The 21924-nt window shown below is 35.6% G+C and overlaps 1 protein-coding gene across 7 annotated transcripts in view; it reads left to right on the top strand.

Annotated features, from left to right (window-relative positions):
• Positions 1 to 21924, top strand: part of robo2 (roundabout, axon guidance receptor, homolog 2 (Drosophila)) — a 386548-nt gene that overhangs the window by 213941 nt on the left and 150683 nt on the right. The window contains exon 1 of one of the 7 annotated variants that reach the window (XM_058079129.1): positions 9761 to 10603. The exons of the other annotated variants lie outside the window; for them this stretch is intronic. Within the exon in view, the coding sequence (XP_057935112.1) occupies positions 10474 to 10603 (130 nt within the window). The 5' untranslated portion in view covers positions 9761 to 10473. Of the gene's footprint in view, positions 1 to 9760; positions 10604 to 21924 lie in introns of those variants that run through there. 7 annotated transcript variants of the gene reach the window in all.

Raw genomic sequence — 21924 nt, 5'->3', positions numbered from 1 at the left:
ATTTTTGACCCCCCCATATAAGGACCACCCTAATACGGATGCCCCCATAATAGCAGCCATGTGCATTGCAACTCAAAATGCAAATCCTCCACAGTTTCTAATTAGCAAAGAGGAGAAGATTCCGGAGTTGTGTTTTTTTTTTTTTTTTTTTCCATGCCGCACGCCATTGATCTCCTGCTGAGTGGTGGCAATGGTGAAATAAAAGACAAAGAGCGAGCATGCAGCGTGGCTAAAGAGTCGTGTTGAGCAGAAACAGGTCAAGCAGACGCCGCCGACTCTGGCTGGCTGTGAAAGCGAGAGCTGGCAGGCTGTGCGACGACGACCCAGCAGCGTGTGAAATAAGTGGAAAGGATGCTTTAAGTGGCTTTACATAATACAGACCGACACTGAAGCTACCGCAGCCGTTCTCCCTGAAAGTCTTCCACACCGCTGGAGGTCACGTCCCCAACTCTCGTTTAAAAGCACTGTAGGTCAGAGTGCTTTGGTGGACAAAAATGGACAAAACATCATTGCTGGAGTTTGTGACGCTGATTAGTGTTCTTAAGTAAAGGGTTTTCATGTTGCTCTTACACACTTGAATCCTACTCAGTCATCAGCTTGTTTAGTTTCTGATGACTTCCTGTTCATAACTCGTATTCTGCTATGCCTCCATGTCCGTTTTTATTTCTCCTTCTCCTCCGTGAAGTGGAGGTTGAGTACTTCTTGTCTTTGTGTGGCTCCGGCACTACAAGCACCCTTGAAAGAACACATGGACAAGGAACCGAGGCTTTCAACGTGTCCCTTATTATGCAAAAATGACTTTTTAATGATGTTCTAACAGTAGTATTTGTCTCCAGAGAAGGGGTCTAAAAGTCATTTTACCTGGAGGCTGGATGCAAAGCATCAATTATTGCCAATGATGTCAGCTCCCAGCATGCTTTGCCGTACGTGTTTTGTGAAAAAATTGCTAAACTTAAATTTAGAGTTAACATATATTGTCATTTATAAGTCCTCATAGTGGGCTGCACGGCGGTCGAGTGGTTAGCATGCATACCTCACAGCTAAGAGACCAGGGTTCAATTCCACCCTCGGCCATGCGTGGGTTTTCTCTGGTTTCCTCCCACATTCCAAAAACATGCTAGGTTAATTGGTGACTCCAAATTGTCCATAGGTATGAATGTGAGTGTGAATGGTTGTTTGTCTATATGTGCCCTGTGATTGGCTGGGCACCACCCAACTTGTGGCGGGTTTTCCGGGTGAAAATTCCTCTTTTTGCCTCTGGCGCAAAAAAATTTGAAAAACGCAAAAAAAACGTGAAAAACGTGAAAAACGTAAACAACGCAAAAAACGTAAAAAATGTAAAAACGCAAAAACGTAAAAAATGTGAAAAACGTGAAAAATTTAAAAATTTAAAAATTTAAAAATTTAAAAATTTAAAAATTTAAAAATTTAAAAATTTAAAAATTTAAAAATTTAAAAATTTAAAAATTTAAAAATTTAAAAAACTAAAAAAATGTAAAAATGTGAAAAATGTAAAAATGTGAAAAATGTAAAAATGTGAAAAATGTAAAAGAAAATGTAAAAAAGCAAAATATGTAAAAAAATGAAAAAAATAAAAATGTAAAAAAAGTAAAAAATGTAAAAAAAATGTTTAAAAAATGTAAAAAAAATGTTTAAAAAATGTAAAAAAAAAAGTTAAAAAAATGATGTAAAAAACATAAAAAAGTAAAAAAACCGTAAAAAAATAAATAAAAATATGTCCTTATGTCAGGTTGAAAAAAATGAATAAACATATATTTGGTTGTGAATGAGTTAAGAGCTACATCCTTATCTGTCAAAAAGAGTAATAATTAAATCTATATTGTAGTTATAGATTGTTATATTGTATTAAATTATGGCGACTTGAAACATTGCCTTGCTGCACGGCGGTCTAAGTGGTTAGCATGCAGACCTCACAGGCTAGTTTGTTCTCTGCAATTTCAGATGAAAACCGAGACAATTTTTTTTGGAACATTTTTGTTGGGAATTTTTGTCATACAAAAAAATGTTGACCGTAATATATTGCGGAACCTTCAACAACATTTTACATCAATTCAAGTCCTAGCAACCCAGAAACAATGTTGGTTTCTGAAGGCATTCCACAAGGCGGATGAAGGCTAAGGAAAGCATCCACGTCTACTTACCTTTGTGGCAGCGTCATTACCAGGGGCCTCGGTGATGTGATAGAAGGGTAGACGGGGTCATGTAATTCACTGGCTTGCCTGCAAACACTTTTTCATGCTAGACTGCCTTTCAATAAATAAGAAATGTCTCCCTCACCAATATAATATTAACCTGATCTTGCCGTGGAGAGCACAGAGGGGGGTAGAGAGGCCTCCAGGCCACACTGCTAATGGATGAACACGTACGGAGTGTTTGAGGATTAGACGGAAGCCTATCTAGGGGGAATATAGGTCCAGGCGAGAAGGGTGTAAAGGCATCTCATTTCAACCCGGGAGTCCCCGTCGCATCCTAAACTCGGTCGTCACCAGTTCCGTGGCGCATAATCAAAACGACACGAAAAGAAAAGAATAGCGGTGATTCCAAAAAGAAGGCAGCGTTTCGCTTTGAATCCCACTTCTGAAATTCAATTTTCTATTCCCGACAATCTATTGGTCACAGTCTGGGAGTAACGCAGCCGATGTCGGGACCACCAAGGATGAGCTCCATGTCAGGTCTTTGGCTCAAAGACCAAGAACCAACAGCAGTTCAAGCCTGCAGCCCATTGAAAAAAAATAATAATAATAATGGTAAAGTAATGGTGCCTTTTAGAATCGCCTCATTCTGGAAATGAGAATTAGGGTGACGGGGAATATTTCAAGTCTTTATCGCTCACGTTCATTAATGCAAGTTTAATGGGAAAGGATGCTGAGAGGGGGGAATGTTAATTATCGGCGGTCATTTTCCTGCAGCGGAGTGCCGAAGATGATTCAGACTCATTGTTCTCATTGGGTGTGCAAACATGGCTGATGTATCTTCTTCTGCGCAAAGGTCAGCCTTGATTGTCTGTTTAAAAATCTTCACAAAAATACATTTTTTTCTTGCTTTATTTTTACTATTTAACCAAATTGTGCAATATGGGAGTTGAAATGTCGGGTTTGCAGAAGAATGCCCGATACGATGATGGTGAATACAGAAAGGATGCGCTTTGTTCACTCTGTGGGGCTCGTCTATAATTTACAGGGTGTCCACCCCTCTCTGTCCCTAATGGATGGCGGTGTCTGCTCGGAGACTGAAGGGGGCGTCGAGGACTGTCTCTCAAACACCGTCCCCCCCACCTTCCACCGCCAAAAAAAAAGCAACATCAATACGGTGTATGCCCGCTTCACACAAAGATACCGTGACCCATGTTGAATAGTAACGTGTTGAGGTGGTGTGCATCTTGTGATTGGGGTGATGTGGAGGTTTGAAGGTTGGGGGGGGTGTCGGTGGTAGGGGGGTGGGAGTATACACTTCATTACCATCCTCTATATGGCTCCAGGGCCCGTCATGCTGAAGGCAGGCAGATTGAAAAGGCTAATGGGAGCCCGGGTGATGCTGTGCGGAGTAATTTAGCGTATGAGGGGTGGCAGCTTCCCGACAAGGAGACCTTAAGCCTCGCCATGAAAGGAAATATACGGTTTCACCTTAGTGTTCCCGGAGCACCTTGGATACGCCGAGGACAGGTGCTCAGCCGAGAGAGTGATGGAGGTCAACGCTCCCCTTTGGCTACATCGGAATGACTGTACCATCCAAGGCGGGCTCTGGACCAAAACGTTTTGTTGTCAGTCTGTTCAGAGCCTTGACACCAGATGCGAGTGTCAGCCGCAGAATGAGGAACAGCTGCTTTCAGGGCGGCGATGGTACGATTCGGGTTAAAAAATACTCTGCATGTTTGCCCTTGAGGAGTGAGGCGAGGCGGTGGTGACATTTAGGCAAGGCTTGCTGCGGTCGGTTGACGAAGAGTTCCCGTTGTGTTGTTGTTGATGGTACCGATATGTGCCAGTTTGTAGACCAATGGCCGCTACTGGGATGATTCCATGGTTTGGTGCAGAAATATTATATTTTATAGACAATACTAGTGCATTTGTTTGCTTGACTGAAGGATCCGAACCAACGCAAATGATTAGTCATGTTGATTCTCCATCACCATAACAGCGATGGGCAAAGGTGACGCTGACAGCAGGTCATGTGAGTTTCTCCATACCTACAGTCGTCATATTAGTTTTGGAGGTGATTGGCCAAAAAAGTCAAAATTCACCCATAATCCGTTTTCAAAGAACCCCATCATAGCTCAAATTAACGGTCTTGATAAGGACTTTTTGTAGGGGTGTAAGAAAATATCATTGCGTCGATATATTGCAGGTATTTTGTTTTTTTTTTATATATATTTTTTTGTTTTTCTTGTAGTTAAAAATTATTTCCTGGAAAAACTGAATGACACCAGCAATATGCACTTACGAAACAAATTTTTATTCGATTACAACAGTATGTTATGCTGTAACATACAACTGTAAAAACTTAAACTGTAAAATTGATATGACTATTTTGTTAAATAATGGTTATTTCAAGCATCCTAAAAGGACTTTTTACTGATGTTAGTTACTTTGTTCCACAAAAATACTCTTCTGATGGTGGATAAGTCAGGGACTGTATACTCTGGATTTTTTTTACAGCTAATAGAATGTGAACATTTGAGCAGGATCTTGAGACATCATTTAATTTATTTGTTTTTTTATGTTTTTTTTTTTTTTTGTAACTTTAAAGCTGGATTTTAAAGCTTTATTTATCCAAATGCTACACTTTAAGTTTGTGATACAGCATAACATACTGTTCTAATGGAATTAAAAAATATTTAGTAAGTGCATATTGCTGGTGTAATTCAGTTTTTTTTCCAGGAAATAATCTTTAACTACAAGAAAAACAAAAAAAAAATATTGCCTTGTTAACAGTATCATGATATATCGTGATATATCGTATTGTGAGCCTAGTATCGTGATCGCCAGATTCTTGCCAATACACACCCCTAATTTTTTTGGTCTGAAAATTTGAAACACTTCTATGCTAGGACTACGTTATGCTAGCCATAGCATTTCAGTATGTGGAATCAAACTATGGAATGGATTGAGTAAGGAAATCAAACAATGCACAACGATGAGCCAATTCAAGAAACAATACAAGCAGTTGATGTTTGCTAAATACAAGGATGAAGAGTCTTGAACCAGTCATGATGTGCTATATATATATCACAAAAAAATAAAAATAAAAATAAAAATAAAAATAAAAATAAAAATAAAAATAAAAATAAAAATAAAAATAAAAATAAAAATAAAAATAAAAATAAAAATAAAAATAAAAATAAAAATAAAAATAAAAATTGGAAAGCAGGAAGTGAACAAATGTAACAGTTCGTGATTGTAAAAGTACCAGATGGAGGGGTAGGATTTAATAAGCTTTGCTTCTTCCTACTCCTTTTGGACATGTGGAACTGGGAACTGATTATGGGATGCACTCAATTGTAATCTGATGCATGTTCAAATGAAATAAAACCATTACCAAAGGTCACGACTCATGGACATACTTTTTTTTTCCAAATACCAATACCAAAAATACCCAAATACACAAAAGGCCCCCAGACCAGACTTGGACAACCGTGACATAGAGGGTCTATGCAGTTTTCAGTTTAGCAATCAAACGTCATGGAATCATGGGCGACTGGAATCATCCTTTTATGTAATAGTTTAAAAGATTTATCAGACTTAAGCTTATTCCACTTCTGCTCTCGGCCGAACCCGAAATCTTTGCTGTTTTTTTTTTGTTTTTTTTTTTCAATGGAGACGGAATGCCAACCGGCTTTCTCCACGCCGCTGCCGGAGGAAGGATGGGGCTCCACGCAGATGGCTCCAGGCAGAGCCGTGTGATGAGAGCCTGATGAAATCATCGCTTGGATGTGAAGGACACAGAGGAAGCTGTCTGAAAGCGTTACAATCAATTTGATGTGAGCTTTGGTATCAAAGGCTGGCCTGTGGGCCGCTCAGTATTTTTAGTGCTGCCTTTAAAGCCATCAGTCATTTTCAATTCTGATTACCGTATGGAAATCACACACTGTTTTTTTTTTGAGGTGTTAATTCTCATTAGGCTGCTGATGGATAGACGATGACGGATGCACAAGCAAAGTGATGCTGACCCGTCTTTGATTGGAGCCACCCTTCTACATATGTATTTGCTGTTTTATATTCTGGAAGGCCACTGAACTGTTTCTTTAACTTCGCCACTGTTGAGGAGGGCAACACTCGAAAGTGAAAGTTGAGTGAAAACCCAACTCTGGTGTGTTTGCGCTGCTGGTATGGTTGAACACGATCATCCGAATCCTGGTGTGCTCCGAGAGAAAACTACTTTTTGGTACTGAATACCAGTCTAAAAGCCCAACCAATTGATACGTGAAACCTGAAGGTATTTGCAATTTTGCTAGCTAAAGATAAAAGCAAACACAAGCTGATTGGTCCAGGACTCCAGACTCAGGACTCCAGCCTTGAGTGTACATATAAAAGACCGGGCAGGGAAAGGAAGGGTGCTTTTTGCAGCTGCGCTGTAATAAGACCCGCTTACTTGTAGGAATACAGGGACTGCAGATAAGCCCGGACGTCTGTATTAGGTATTGTTGTCAGGAATAAATAATCTGGTTCTCATTCTATAATTTGGTTCTTTAAGATTCCCTTATCCTCAATAAAATAAAATAAAATAAAATAAAATAAAATAAAATAAAATAAAATAAAATAAAATAAAATAAAATAAAATAAAATAAAATAAAATAAAATAAAATAAAATAAAATAAAATAAAATAAAATAAAATAAAATAAAATAAAATAAAATAAAATAAAATAAAATAAAATAAAATAAAATAAAATAAAATAAAATAAAATAAAATAAAATAAAATAAAATAAAATAAAATAAAATAAAATAAAATAAAATAAAATAAAATAAAATAAAATAAAATAAAATAAAATAAAATAAAATAAAATAAAATAAAATAAAATAAAATAAAATAAAATAAAATAAAATAAAATAAAATAAAATAAAATAAAATAAAATAAAATAAAATAAAATAAAATAAAATAAAATAAAATAAAATAAAATAAAATAAAATAAAATAAACGTAACACTTGGTACTATGGTACCCATTATGTCATTGGATGCTCATATCACCTCCTACTTTGGTACATGACAAAAATAAAATAAAATAAAATAAAATAAAATAAAATAAAATAAAATAAAATAAAATAAAATAAAATAAAATAAAATAAAATAAAATAAAATAAAATAAAATAAAATAAAATAAAATAAATAAAATAAAATAAAATAAAATAAAATAAAATAAAATAAAATAAAATAAAATAAAATAAAATAAAATAAAATAAAATAAAATAAAAATAAAATAAAATAAAATAAAATAAAATAAAATAAAATAAAATAAAATAAAATAAAATAAAATAAAATAAAATAAAATAAGGAAAGCATGAAGTTAACAAATCCTCTATTGGAAACCCACTTAGATTGCGGTCAGATGCCGCATTAAAGCTAAGACATACTTTAGCTTCAGAATGCTTTCTTTGAGAAGGTGTCGTCCAGCACCAGGCACATCTTGGCTTTTATTTGTATTTATAAAAGCAATGAAGTGAACACACTCCAGTGCCTTCAGGATTAGCTGGTTTGGCCCGGTGGGCGACCCGCGGGGTGCCTTCACAGGGAGATTAGGCCGAGGTCAGATCGTTGAGTAATTGGATGAAAAGAGGCCATGGCTCCCGGTGATCCCATCACACTCTTCACACCTCAGTGGCGTTCCCCTGGGACAAACGGCATAGATCGCAGTCGGAGCGAAAGGTGTACGTGCATGTATGCATATGATCTTCATTCTCTGGATTTAGCAGCGGAGGTCTTGAACACAGAAACAATGTGTCTTGTTGACTTCATTGCAGGAAGTCTGTTGACCTTCGCACCTGTCCTGGGGTTCCTTGGAGGCTATTCCATCGTTTCCTCAGCTGGTCCCCATTTCCCCTAAACCCCTTCTTCTACGCCTCCTTCTTTTTATGGCGTCATTACTTCTTTTGGTCAGAGGAACACTGAAATGTGGGGTCATGTTCCAGGGGGATTATGTCGACACATGGGCCCTTTTACAGTCATCATGTGTGATGCAATCACAAGTGGAAGTGGGACATAAACACAGCACTGAGGTATTTGCCCCCATTTTTCATGAGGTGAAAGACCTATCTCTGTCAAACATTGTTCAGAAATGTGTCTAAAACTGTTTGAAACTCATACATCATCGCATCAGGTGTGCGGCATATCCTTACCCATTAGAGAGCATGAGTCTTGTACTAGTGTGCCTTAGGTTGGCCACAATAAAAGGTTACTTTAAATGTGCACTTTTAAGCGTAGACAGGGTCAATATCAGTCAATATCTGGTGTGACCACAATTTGCCTCAAATACTGCACACGCCGATCCACAGCATCCCAAGATGTAAACATGCACATTTTAGAGTGGCCTTTTATTGTGGCCAGCCTAAGGCACACCAGCAATAATCTATTTATTCAGCATCTTCATCATGAATTATGATTGAGGAATGCTCACTAACACAGATTTAGACAGATTTGAGAGGGGTAGCCTTTAGTCCTTGTTGCTGGAGTGGCTAACATTTTTTGGGTTTTTTTGCCTTAGAAAGCACTAATCTGTTCCAGGGTCAGGTTCTCGCTTTTGAAAATACATGTTGCAAAACAAAAGGCACAAAACATCAAAATAATTGCTGAGATGTGCTGACCTATCCAAAGTTTCCAAATTATGTGTGACTTTGGAGGTCTTGGTAATCCTAAATTATTGGTCTTAATTCTGAAAAATCCCCAGAAATTCTAGAGTCTTGAACCAGTCATGATGTGCTATATATATCACTATATTGACACTTACTATGGTACCCATTATGGCATTGGATGCTCATATCACAGAGTACTTTGAAAATAAAATAAAATAAAATAAAATAAAATAAAATAAAATAAAATAAAATAAAATAAAATAAAATAAAATAAAATAAAATAAAATAAAATAAAATAAAATAAAATAAAATAAAATAAAATAAAATAAAATAAAATAAAATAAAATAAAATAAAATAAAATAAAATAAAATAAAATAAAATAAAATAAAATAAAATAAAATAAAATAAAATAAAATAAAATAAAATAAAATAAAATAAAATAAAATAAAATAAAATAAAATAAAATAAAATAAAATAAAATAAAATAAAATAAAATAAAATAAAATAAAATAAAATAAAATAGGCAGGAAGTTAACAAATGTAACACTTGGTACTATGGTACCCATTATGTCATTGGATGGTCATATCAACTCCTACTTTGGTACATGACAAAAAAAATAAAATAAAATTAAAAAAAATATATATAATAATAAAATAAAAAAATAAAAAAAATTAAATAAGCAGGAAGTTAACAAATGTAACACTTGGTACCATGGTACCCATTATGTCATTGGATGGTCATATCAACTCCTACTTTGGTACATGACAAAAAAAAAATATATATATATATATATATATATATATATATATATATAATAAAAAAATAATAATAAAATAATAATAAAATAATAATAATAAAATAAAATAAAATAAAATAAGCAGGAAGTTAACAAATGTAACACTTGGTACTATGGTACCCATTATGTCATTGTATGGTCATATCACCTCGTACTTTGGTACGAGACAAAAAAATAATAATAATAATAATTAAAAAAAACTTTAACTATATTAGGAAAGCAGGAAGTGAACAAATGTAACAGTTACTGATTGTAAAAGTACCAGATGGAGGGGTAGGATTTAATAAGCTTTGCTTCTTCCTACTCCTTTTGGACATGTGGAACTGGGAACTGATTATGGGATGCAGTCAATTGTAATCTGATGCATGTTCAAGTGAAATAAAACAATTACCATTACCAAATACCTGAAAATATTATCCCTGAGACACAAACAAACCTCTTAAAATCAGAACTGCTCCTGTGCTTATGTAAAAGATCTAGAGTAAATCCACTTCAGGCTAACAAAACAAATCCATCTCAAGGGCAATAATAGACATTATATGCTAGCATTATCACTGAGATTAACCAGGCTAACAGTAACCCTGATACCATCTACTTTAGCATTGTTATCAAGAATCATCCCAGTCTCTCTGACTGATCCACATTAGCCATCCTTAGGTATATTTATTTAGTGGTTAAAGCACACAGAGACCACCGTGGCTCTTTATCTGTTTGCGCTCATGTCCTTTCCTTGGATGTCTTTGAAGTACTCATTTTACAGCCGACAAGCGGCCCAATCTTGCTACCCCTGCTAGTGCAATTAGCAGCTAGGGGAAAGATCGTGACAGAACAACGCCAGCGTACTCGTAACACTGCCGGAGGCGCTGTTGGTGAATGATTGACACACTGATAAGCATGTTGGCAGACTGTCCACATGCCTTGTTTTTGTGGGTGTGCATATGTTCGGATGTGGGTGCGGATTTGTTACTCGCTCATGTACACGGGGATGTGATAAATAATAAAGGTAATGACTTGTTTCATTTTTGGTAATTATTTTTATTATTTTTTTCTTTTGCTTTTGTCTTGTTTGTGTCTGTTTATGTATTTTCAAGTGTAGTGAAGACTTTCACAATGGCGCCCGACTATAAATACTACGATGCAGTTTAATTTCCCTGCACCTTACCTGACGCGTTTGTGTGGAAACTGGTCCATATTCTTATGGTGACCCTTTAGTGCAGGGGTGCTCACACTTTTTCAGCATGCGAGCTACTTTTAAAATGACCGAGTCAAAATGATCTACCCACTACAAAAATGCAAAACATCTATTTATTTTCAAATGTATTGAGGATTATTTGTACGTACAATGTATGTTGATGTACCTTACATAACCAAATGAGCCAATATTGCAAAACACACATAATTAACTATTAACATTTTTTGTAATTACCTGAGTTTACTTTGATGACTTGCACTGAATTGAACCAGCCAGGGATGCATAGTCCGGACAGTAGCTGCTGATAGCCAGCCTCAAGCACACTTCCAAATGTTTATCAGTCATGGATAATATCCGTATCATAATATCCGTATAATATTCCATATCCGTATGGAAGTCATATGTTTTTTGCCTTTTTACTTGGTCCAGTTTTTGCCTTTTTACTTGGTCCAGCTCCTTCACTCATTTTAGTGACCATAAACTTTAGCGAGGGCTTAAAATCTGACGCAATTCGCCGACTAGCTTAGCACTTTGCATCGTTGTTTACGCATGAGCGGTGACCTAAAGGTCAAAATTCAGTTGTCATCTGACTGGTTGTCCTGTATGTCAATCAAGTAACGGGGATGGATGATAGGCTGACATCGTAAGTTCTGCTGCACTTAGAGACGTTGTTTGATTTGATTGGTCGCCCGAAGGGCAACATTCAGTTGTCATCTGAATGGCTGCCTTGTATATCAATCAAGTGACGGCATTGATGCTGGGATGATATTTTTTTAATGTCACGCCACGATCGACCAGCGATCGACCAGTACCACTTCCGCAATCGACCGGTAGCTCGCGATCGACTTAATGAGCACCCCTGCTTTAGTGTTAAGGACTGTCATTTTTTATGCCGTTAAATGATTGATTCCGCTTCCATCCGGTGGTCTTTGTGGTGACATATGTGCACCAGTCAATAGTAGAAGAAGAAGAAAGAGGAGGTAATCGCATGCAGATGCTGGCACTCCTTCCAGGCACACAGGAAGCGGCGACAGGTGCGAGATTGTGAATCTGACCCGCAGACAAACCAGATCATCCCTCCATAGGCCCTCGAGCAGTCTCGGTCAATAGAAGCCTTCGTGAAAAGCGGACACTTGAATGCAGCATTGTGAATAATAAGGAGCACTTCTTAAAATAGCAGCATTGAAAAAGTCTTACATTGGATCACGAGTAAATCCAGTTTCCTGTATTGGAATTATGTAGTAATTAATGATAACTAATGTTGCCTTATTTCTATTTTCTATTTCATGTTCACCTGCGACTTTCATCATTCAGGTAAGTCATATTTAAATATTCTTTTTGCACACACTCTTGCACACAACTTTGCATATCCGGTCGTTTCCAATGTTGCATCCCCCCCGCCTCTCCTCTCCTGCTGTCCATATGCCATGTGTGGGATTATTTACATGGCTGCAGGAAAGAACAAGAGAGGAAATAAGAGGACGAGTGTGAATTATACCGGCAGCATCATCAGTAGCAGTAAGCACGCTAATATTTCAGTCAGGAGCGACCAGATGCTTCCTTTGGAGACTCTCTGCTTTTGTCTCATCGGACACTCCTTGCAAATGTTTTGTGTCGTGGTTTTATGTAGTTTTATGTAGTCTTTGTGTTGAGTGGCTCGGTTTAAAGCATATTTTTTACCAAAATGTAACATCTGCATTTATTTATTTGCCTCCAGACTAGTTTCTTAAGCATTGTTTGTGAACACAGGAAATTATGTAACTCCAATTATTTCATTATAGATACCCAAAAATATTTAGAAAGTACACTTCGTATGGGATAGTAGTGCGAACAGACCCATTTATTAAGTGCATTATTGTAAGAAAACTGAAGAAAAATTTGGGGTGAAAACCGAATGATACAAAAACTAGGGCATACGGTGCAATGATACTATGTACTTAGCCAAAAAATTGTTTGATAAATGCATGTTAAATACCCTTTTTGTACACATAGTATAGAACATTTTTTACTTACTGCGTCTTTAACATTAACATTTGTTGTACAACAGATAACACAGCAGTGAAATTGCCAAGGAAATGTCGTTGCCTGGCTCCTGTGGAATAATAATAATAATAATAATAATAATAATAATAATAATAATAATAATAATAATAATAATAATAATAATAATAATAATAATAATAATAATAATAATAATAATAATAATAATAATAATAATAATAATAATAATAATAATAATAATATAATAATAATAAGTAGATGAGCGTAAACAGTAATTTGTACAAATATTTGAAATAATTTTGAATAAATAATAATTTATTTACTTATTTTTATATATTAAAATATATTATATAAATATTTTATTTTATTTATTATATAAATATTTTATATTATATATATTTTTATATAATATATATTATATAAAATATATCTAAAAACAATATATATATATATAATATATCAAAATAAGTAAATAAATTATTATTTATTCAAAATTACTTACATTTTTTGTACAAATTCTCTCTCTCTCTCTCTCTCTCTCTCTCTATATATATATATATATATATATATATATATATATATATATATATATATATATATATATATATATATATAATTTGTACAACAAATTTAAATAAATATTATATTATATTAATAATATATAATTTGTAAAAAAATTAAATAAATATATATATATATATATATATATATATATATATATATATATATATATATATATATATATATATATATATATATATATATATATATATATATATATATATATATATATATAATTTGTACAAATAATTTAAATAATTCTGAATCATTAATAATTTATTCATATAACAATAATAATAATAATAATAATAATAATAATAATAATAATAATAATAATAATAATAATAATAATAATAATAATAATAATGCTTATATATATATATATATATATATATATATATATATATATATATATATATATATATATATATATATATATATATATATATATATATATATATATATATATATATATATATATATATATATATATATATATATATATATATATTACTTGTATTTATTACGGATTGTACATAATGAGTCCGCTATCCATAAACCCTCTCATTATACACATTATATATTATATATTTATTTATATATTAAATAAATATTTAAATTATATAATAAATTATATATATGTACATATATATGTACATATACATGAATATACACAAGCCTTGACTTCTTCATGGCAATGTGATGAGTGGCTCTAATTTCTCAGGTGAACGTGATGGCGAACCCCCGCCTGGTCGTCCGCCCCCTGTCAGATATTTGCGTCGGTGGCATACGTGCGTGGACGTGTGACAGGGAGATTTACATGCTTTAATGATGAGGGATCATAGTGACGACCGCGCCTGTCAGCACCCCTAATGAGCAAAGGCCCGTTGCCCGAGGCCAGGCTAAAAGAATTGGATAGCTCGGAGGGAGGGGGCATGTTGCCCATATTAGCTGCAGAGTGGGAGTGGGGGGGGGCTGTAAGGTGTCAAAAGACTGACGTGTGTTTTCAGTGACACTTCACATTGTCGCTTCAGAAACCAACAGTGTACATATATATATATGGTGATTATTACAATGTATTTATTTTTTATCCTATCAAACGCACAATTACACTCGCAAACATATGCAGACAATCAGCCGCTCTAAGCGAGGTAGGAACAAGGTAGAATCCCGTGGATTAGTCAAGTCTTATACTAAGCCTGTAAAAGATGCCCTGTGGAGCTGGGTATTTTTTCTCCACTCCCACTCCCACCTCCACCGGAGGGACTTTCTTCTCAAGTCGGCATTACTCTGAGCTGGTGTAACATCATCACACCTATTCGTCCACCTCCGGGCGCTCAGACCACATGTGTGCAAATGAGAAATGGCAGGCCTGACCTTTACCAACAGCTGCAGCGCCTCAGCTGGACTCAAGGACTTGTTCACGGGAAAAGCGACAACATACAGATCGCCACTGCCTGGAAAAAACGGCATTTTTCCAACTTTTTTTGTGTCCATGTTCTGTACAAAAAGCACCAACCAACAAGACGATAAATGTCCATCTTCTGAGATGTGACAGGGTATTCTGTGGTACCACGCGGGTGCTAGTCTATGTAATTGTCTTTTGGCAAAGATTGTTGGACGTTGGAGCTCTCTATTGATTACATTTTTGTTTTGTTTAAATTGAAAGGGTGAAGGAAAATACATTTTTGGGGATCACAATAGATGAAAATATGAGCTGGAAACCTCATATTACAAATATACAACATAAGGTGGCCAGAAATATTTCAATATTGAACAAAGCAAAAATTTGTTCTCAATCAGAAATCACTCCACACTCTTTATTGCTCTCTGGTTCTACCATATCTTACTTATTGTGTGGAAATATGGGCTAATAACTATAAAAGCAATCTTCACTGGCTAAATGTACTGCAAAAAAAGGCCAGTAAGGATAATTCATAATGCCGCCTACAGAGAACATACTAACTCCTTATTTCTAAAATTACAAATACTTGCTGATATAGTTCACTTCGGTATGTGAAATAAAATAAAATAAATAAAATAAAATAAAATAAAATAAAATAAAATAAAATAAAATAAAATAAAATAAAATAAAATAAAATAAAATAAAATAAAATAAAATAAAATAAAATAAAATAAAATACAATTAAATACAATTAAATACAATTAAATTAAATTAAATTAAATTAAATTAAATTAAATTAAAAGCAGGAAGTTAACAAATGTAACACTTGGTACTATGGTACCCATTATGTCATTGTATGGTCATATCACCTCGTACTTCGGTACGGGACCAAAAATAAATAAATAAATAAATAAAAACATATTATAACTATAAAACTAAAACTATATTGACACTTACTATGGTACCCATTATGTCATTGGATGCTCATATCACCTCCTACTTCGGTATGTGACAAAAATGTAAAAAAAAAAAAATAGAAAATTATTATTTTTTTAAATTATAAAATAATTTATAAAATAAAAATTAATAAAATGAAAATTTTCATTCATGCTAAAAAAATAATAAAAAAGCAAAAAAAAAAAACCTTAAACTGTATTATGGAAAGCAGGAAGTGAACAAATGTAACAGTTAGTGATTGTAAAAGTACCAGATGGAGGGGTAGGATTTAATAAGCTTTGCTTCTTCCTACTCCTTTTGGACATGTGGAACTGGGAACTGATTATGGGATGCACTCAATTGGAATCTGATGCATGTTCAAATGAAATAAAACCATTACCATTACCATTACCATTACCATGTGGATGGTCATAAAAAAACAACACAAGCACAATATAGACTTGACTATGCAGTGCATTAAAGATGACCACTGGATTGACCTTTAACACCAGGCACATCCTCAGGGTGTTCCCTAAATGTGGACCTTTTTGGGAGGGGGATCTCCCTTGATACGCAGAAGCCCACCCTTGTGTCCACACATGCTGCAGTGTGGCTTTTTGCTAAAGGCCATTGATAATGCAGATAATGAGTGTGGAGATGACCGGGATTAACCCTCTTTAGCATCCCACTGTCTGCCTGGGCTCCCCCACGTTGTAGAGAGGCGATCGATAAGCCAAAGATATGTCACGCAGCGGAAGCGATTTTTAGGAATGCGGCTTGTTAACTTTCGATTTGCGTCATGCCTTTTTGGGAGGCTGGGGGTCCCTTGGTTTTTTGCAGGTGGCTAATGTTGTCACGAGTATGTTTTTTTCATGGGTTTTGCATCCAAGCTTAAAAAAAGCAAATGTAGAAACACTTTTGGATCAATACCAGAGCTACTGAAAAAAAAAAAATATTAAAAATAAAACAAACATAACGCCTGTTGCCCATCGCTGGCACACAAGTGGGAGGAATGGCCCCGTTTTGGGGACGCAATCAAGGACCCGGCCTTCACCACATCAGTGAACGAGGCCTCATCCTGCACTCCTACTAGAGACTATGCCTCTAATTATAGCCGAAACTACACAATCTGTAATTTATAAGCCTGAAACGTTGTAATTAACTGCAGTTTTTATAGGGAGTCGCAAATAAAAACATCGGGACCGGCGAACTTCCCTGCCTGGTTCTCGTTAATTCAAGGTAAGGAGATTGAACTGAGGATTATTATTCGAGCCGCCCACCTTGTTCAAGTATGTAACACTCAAGTAAGACCGCCTCAAAGGCTTCAGGAATAATATGGGATTTTTTCCAACAAAATCTTCGGATACCTGACACCGACTTATCGTGTTTTGGTGTTCTCTTGGAAGTGTTTCTAAGTGCAGTAATCTGAATTACTCTGATATAGTTCTTTAAAAGTAGTGATGTAATTAATGGCTCTAACAGAACAGGGCTGGAAACCACACCAGGCCAGAAAAATGTTCCCATATGGCTCAAGTAGACGCAGATTCTTCCCTAATGGCTTGAGAAAATATATAGGACATTTTGCCACTTTTCCAGTAGTTGAAGCAGTCAGTTTTCGTAGTAGTCGTGAATGCATCGTTTTGAACGAGCCCAAACCGCAACAATGGAATATAATGAGTGTATCTGACTTGTCGGGAAAATACTAGCATTAGTACTGTAGTCCTGTAGGAGCATTCCTAATGCTCGTTAATAGCAGTTAAAAGGAGTTGAGGTTGCATATGCACTGGAAAAAAATTTAAGTTGACTCAACGTAAAAAAAATTGTAACCTCGCTGCCTTAAAATTTCGATTAGCAAATTTTTTCAAAGTTTCTCCAACTTAAAAGATCAACTTCACGTGACTTGTTGCTTTGTTTTGGGAACTTTCTTTATTTTATTTATTTTTTTTATTTATTTTTTTAAGTTGGGTCAACTTGGAATTTTTTTACAGAACGTATTAAATTGAAATTAATTGAAAATTAGTTGAGATGACTTGATTTACATTGTTGATACGAACAAAATATTTGGTTATTTGACCAAAAAAAATGAAGTTCCCACAACAAATCAATAAGTCACGGGAACTTGGTCTTTTAATTTGGAGAAACTTAGTTGTGTGTTGAAATTCCGTGAAATAATTTGCTAGATTTAATCCAAATTTTAAGGCAGCGAGGTTAAAAAAAATTTAAGTTGGGTCAACTTGGAATTTATTTTGGATCTAGCAAATTTTTTCAGGTAATTTCAACTCAGAATTAAGTTTCTCCAACTTAAAAGATCAAGTTCACGTGACTTGTTGCTTTGTTTTGGGAACTTTCTTTATTAGGTCAAATAAATATTTTTGTTGTATCAACAATAGAACTCAAGTCATCTCAACTCACTTTTGATTTAGTCTAATTAGCTCAAGTAAATTCAACTCACAATTACATTGAAATTAATTGAAAATGAGTTGAGATGACTTGATTTACGACCAAAATATTTGGTTATTTGACCTAAAAAAATGAAGTTCCCACAGCAAATTTTTTCAAAGTTTCTCCAACTTAAAAGATCAAGTTCACGTGACTTGTTGCTTTTTGGGGGGAACTGTCTTTATTAGGTCTATTCAACTCACAATTAAATTGAAATTAATTGAATTAATTGAGTTGAGATGACATGAGACGACCAAAATATTTGGTTATTTGACCTAAAAAAAATGAAGTTCCCACAACAAATCAATAAGTCACGTGAACTTGGTCTTTTAATTTGGAAAAACTTAGTTGTGTGTTGAAATTACATGAAATAATTTGCTAGATTTAATCAAAATTTTAAGGCAGCGAGGTAATTTTTTTTTTAAGTTGGGTCAACTTGGAATTTTTTTACAGAACGTATTAAATTGAAATTAATTGAAAATTAGTTGAGATGACTTGATTTACATTGTTGATACGAACAAAATATTTGGTTATTTGACCTAAAAAAATGAAGTTCCCACAACTTAACTTAAATCAATAAGTCACGTGAACTTGTTTTTTTAATTTGGAGAAACTTAGTTGTGTGTTGAAATTACGTGAAATAATTTGCTAGATTTAATCAAAATTTTAACGCAGTGAGGTAAAAAAAAATTAAGTTGGGTCAACTTGGAATTTTTGACAAAACGTATCAGCTTCTTAAATGCAGTAGTCGGGGTTGAAATTTGACACAAATCATAACAACGAGAAATGCTATGTTAAATCAACTATTTTGTTAGGCTACCAAACATAAATTTGGATTCAAGTTAAAAAAAAATGTCTGGAACAATTTATTTTGAAAACATTCAAACTTTAATGTTTTGTCTTTAAAACATATTTTTAAAACATTAGCATAAGAACAATATGACGGAACTAGACTGAACTATTTGATTAGTTGGGAGCATCAAAACATTTCTTGTTTTCTCAACTTTTTGGCAAAATTTTGTTGACCTGACGCACAAAAATAAGTTGACGGAACTAAAATTTAATTTTTTTTTTTTACAATGTGGTGGTCCCTAGTGGTCCCTGGTGGTCCGTGGTGCCACAGTCAGTCACTTTGTCTCACCGGTCTTTTCGGGGGGCTGATTTATACGCTCGTCCTCTGGGATGGACAGCCAACAAATGAGCCTCCAAGAGTCCAACTCGGCATTCTTCCGCCGTCACCACCAACTTGTCCCTCAGACAATACACACAGAGACGAATGACCCGCTCGCTCAAAATAATAAAAGACAAAACAAAAACAAACAGAAGGAGACATATCTGTCAATGCCCAGTAGGGGACACAAAGGTGAAGTATGAGATAAAGAATGGGCCACCCCGTGCGGGCGCGAGCATGGCTCTGGGCACCCACTCCCCAAGACTCGACAGACAATAGTCCATCTGCCGGAGACACACAAGCACGGTCCGGCTACAGAAAAGCCCCCTCTTTTGGATTCATCCCCCTTGTGTCTTCCCCACTCCTCCCCTTTTCGACCACCCAGACGCAACCGCCGCCCCCATCTCAGAGTGCACATGTACAGGGAGATGATTATAGTGCTCCCCTCTTAAGGCCCTGCCTCCAGGTCTTTAGTATCCACCAGAGAGGTATCCTACTGATAGTTCAAGGCTGCTCTTTAGCAGACCATTCAGCTTGAAATCAATTAATCTCAAACCTTTCTTTTAAAATCCTTTGGACATTTTTTTTGTGTTTAGTTTTTTTTTTTTTCACAAAGTAGGTTTTTAATGAACACATCTGTCTGGCAGATCCTGTTTTGTTTGCACCTTTGAGCACTGGGACTGAGGGTTGTACTCAGCGGACCATCCTGCCCCTGAGATTGGTGCGCCCCTGTGCTACACCCTGGTCTGTAATGACAATATGGAGGCCCGGGTGTGAGGCTTTATTAGCAAATAATCCAAAAGATGTTTACCAGGTGGCTGCACGGTGGTCGAGTGGTTAGCGCACACACCTCACAGCTAAGAGACCAGGGTTCAATCCCACCCTCGGCCATCTCTGTGTGGAGTTTGCATGTTCTCCCCGTGCATGTGTGGGTTTTCTCTCGCTAAGTGGCTAAATATGCTACTGACAATGTTAACATGCTAGCAATGCTAACATTAGCATGCCAACTGCTAGTAATGTTAACATTCTAAAACTAGCATGACAACACATAGCATTAGTGCCAAGTGTTTATATATGTGTCTAGCTATAAAAAATGCTACTATGCTACTGTTAGCATGCTAGCAATGCTGAAGTGCCAAAATTAGCATACTAACAACAAGCATGATAGTGCTATGTCTTTAAATGTCTACTTATGAAAATGGCTAAAAATGCTACTGACAATGTTAACATGCTAGCAATGTTAACAGTAGCATGCCAACACCTAGGATAATAGTGGTAAGTGTCTACCATGAAAATAGCTAAAAATGCTAGTAATGTTAACGTTCTAAAACTAGCATGATAACACATAGCATCACAGTGGCAAGTGTTTATATATGTGTCTAGCTATAAAAATGTATAAAAATGCTACTATGCTACTGTTAGCATGCTAGCAATGCTGAAGTGCCAAAATTAGCATGCTAACAACAAGCATGGTAATGTCATGATGACAAGCATTTAAATGTCTACTTATGAAAATGGCTAAAAATGCTACTGACAATGTTAACATGCTAGCAATGCTAACATTAGCATGCCAACACCTAGGATAATAGTGGCAAGTGTCTACCATGAAAATAGCTAAAAATGCTAGTAATGTTAACATTTTAAAATTAGCATGATAACACATAGTATGATAGCACACGGCCGAGTCGAGTGGTTAGCGCGCAGGCCTCACAGCTAGAAGACCAGGGTTCAATCCCACCCTCGGCCATCTCCAAATTGTCCATAGGTATGAATGTGAGTGTGAATGGTTGTTTGTCTATATGTGCTCTGTGATTGGCTGGCGACCAGTCCCGGGTGTACCCCGCCTCTTGCCCGAAGACAGCTGGGATAGGCTCCAGCACCCCCGCGACCCTCGTGAGGATAAGCAGTAGAAAATGAATGAATGACCAGGTTTTTCCACTCCCTTTTCCATGGAGATTAGACTCTGCTTCTTACTGTCTTGCTGTATGTGCAGCTTATCTTTTTGCCTAATCTAACCTTGTTTAATGGCCTTTTTTGTGTATTAAATCTTCAAAACTCAAAATACAACCAATGCTTGACCCTTTAACCAATGCCAGTCTCCCGGGGGAATCCCGGGATGGCATGTCCTCAATTCCAAATGTTTTAGAGTTTATGAACTTAACATGGTTGGCAGCTTGTCTTTGCTCGCAGACCGCTTCTAACTAAAGTAATTGCATGTGCGTGTGTGCGTTTTTTTTTGTTTTTTTTTGACTGTTCTTATGGATGTTCCGAGCAGAAAGCTCTTGATGTGAAGTAGATGTTAATCCTCCGTCTAACTAAGCCGCCAGCTCTCGGGTATAATTTGAAGCCATCCAATTTCAATCTCAGCATGCCTCCATTGCTAAGTGCTGGGTTTGCAGACTCGCAGCTTCCGTTTGTGCCACGCACGGCTTTCCCCTGACGACATGTGTTGACCCCTCACTCCTCGCTAGCGACTGGGGACGTTGCATAATCCGGAAATGACGAGCTTGCAGAGACTTGGATGTTCCCTTGTGTGTTTTTATGAGACACATGCTTCGGCGTTGGGATGAGAGAAGCTCAGCACTTCCATATATGACACTTTTTGAAAGCCGGCGAGGA

The sequence above is a fragment of the Doryrhamphus excisus genome, chromosome 8 (genome assembly GCF_030265055.1).
Source record: "Doryrhamphus excisus isolate RoL2022-K1 chromosome 8, RoL_Dexc_1.0, whole genome shotgun sequence".
NCBI lineage: Eukaryota > Metazoa > Chordata > Actinopteri > Syngnathiformes > Syngnathidae > Doryrhamphus > Doryrhamphus excisus.
The sequence above is the reverse complement of the archived record's forward strand: the minus strand, read 5'-3'. Positions and strand labels throughout refer to the sequence as shown.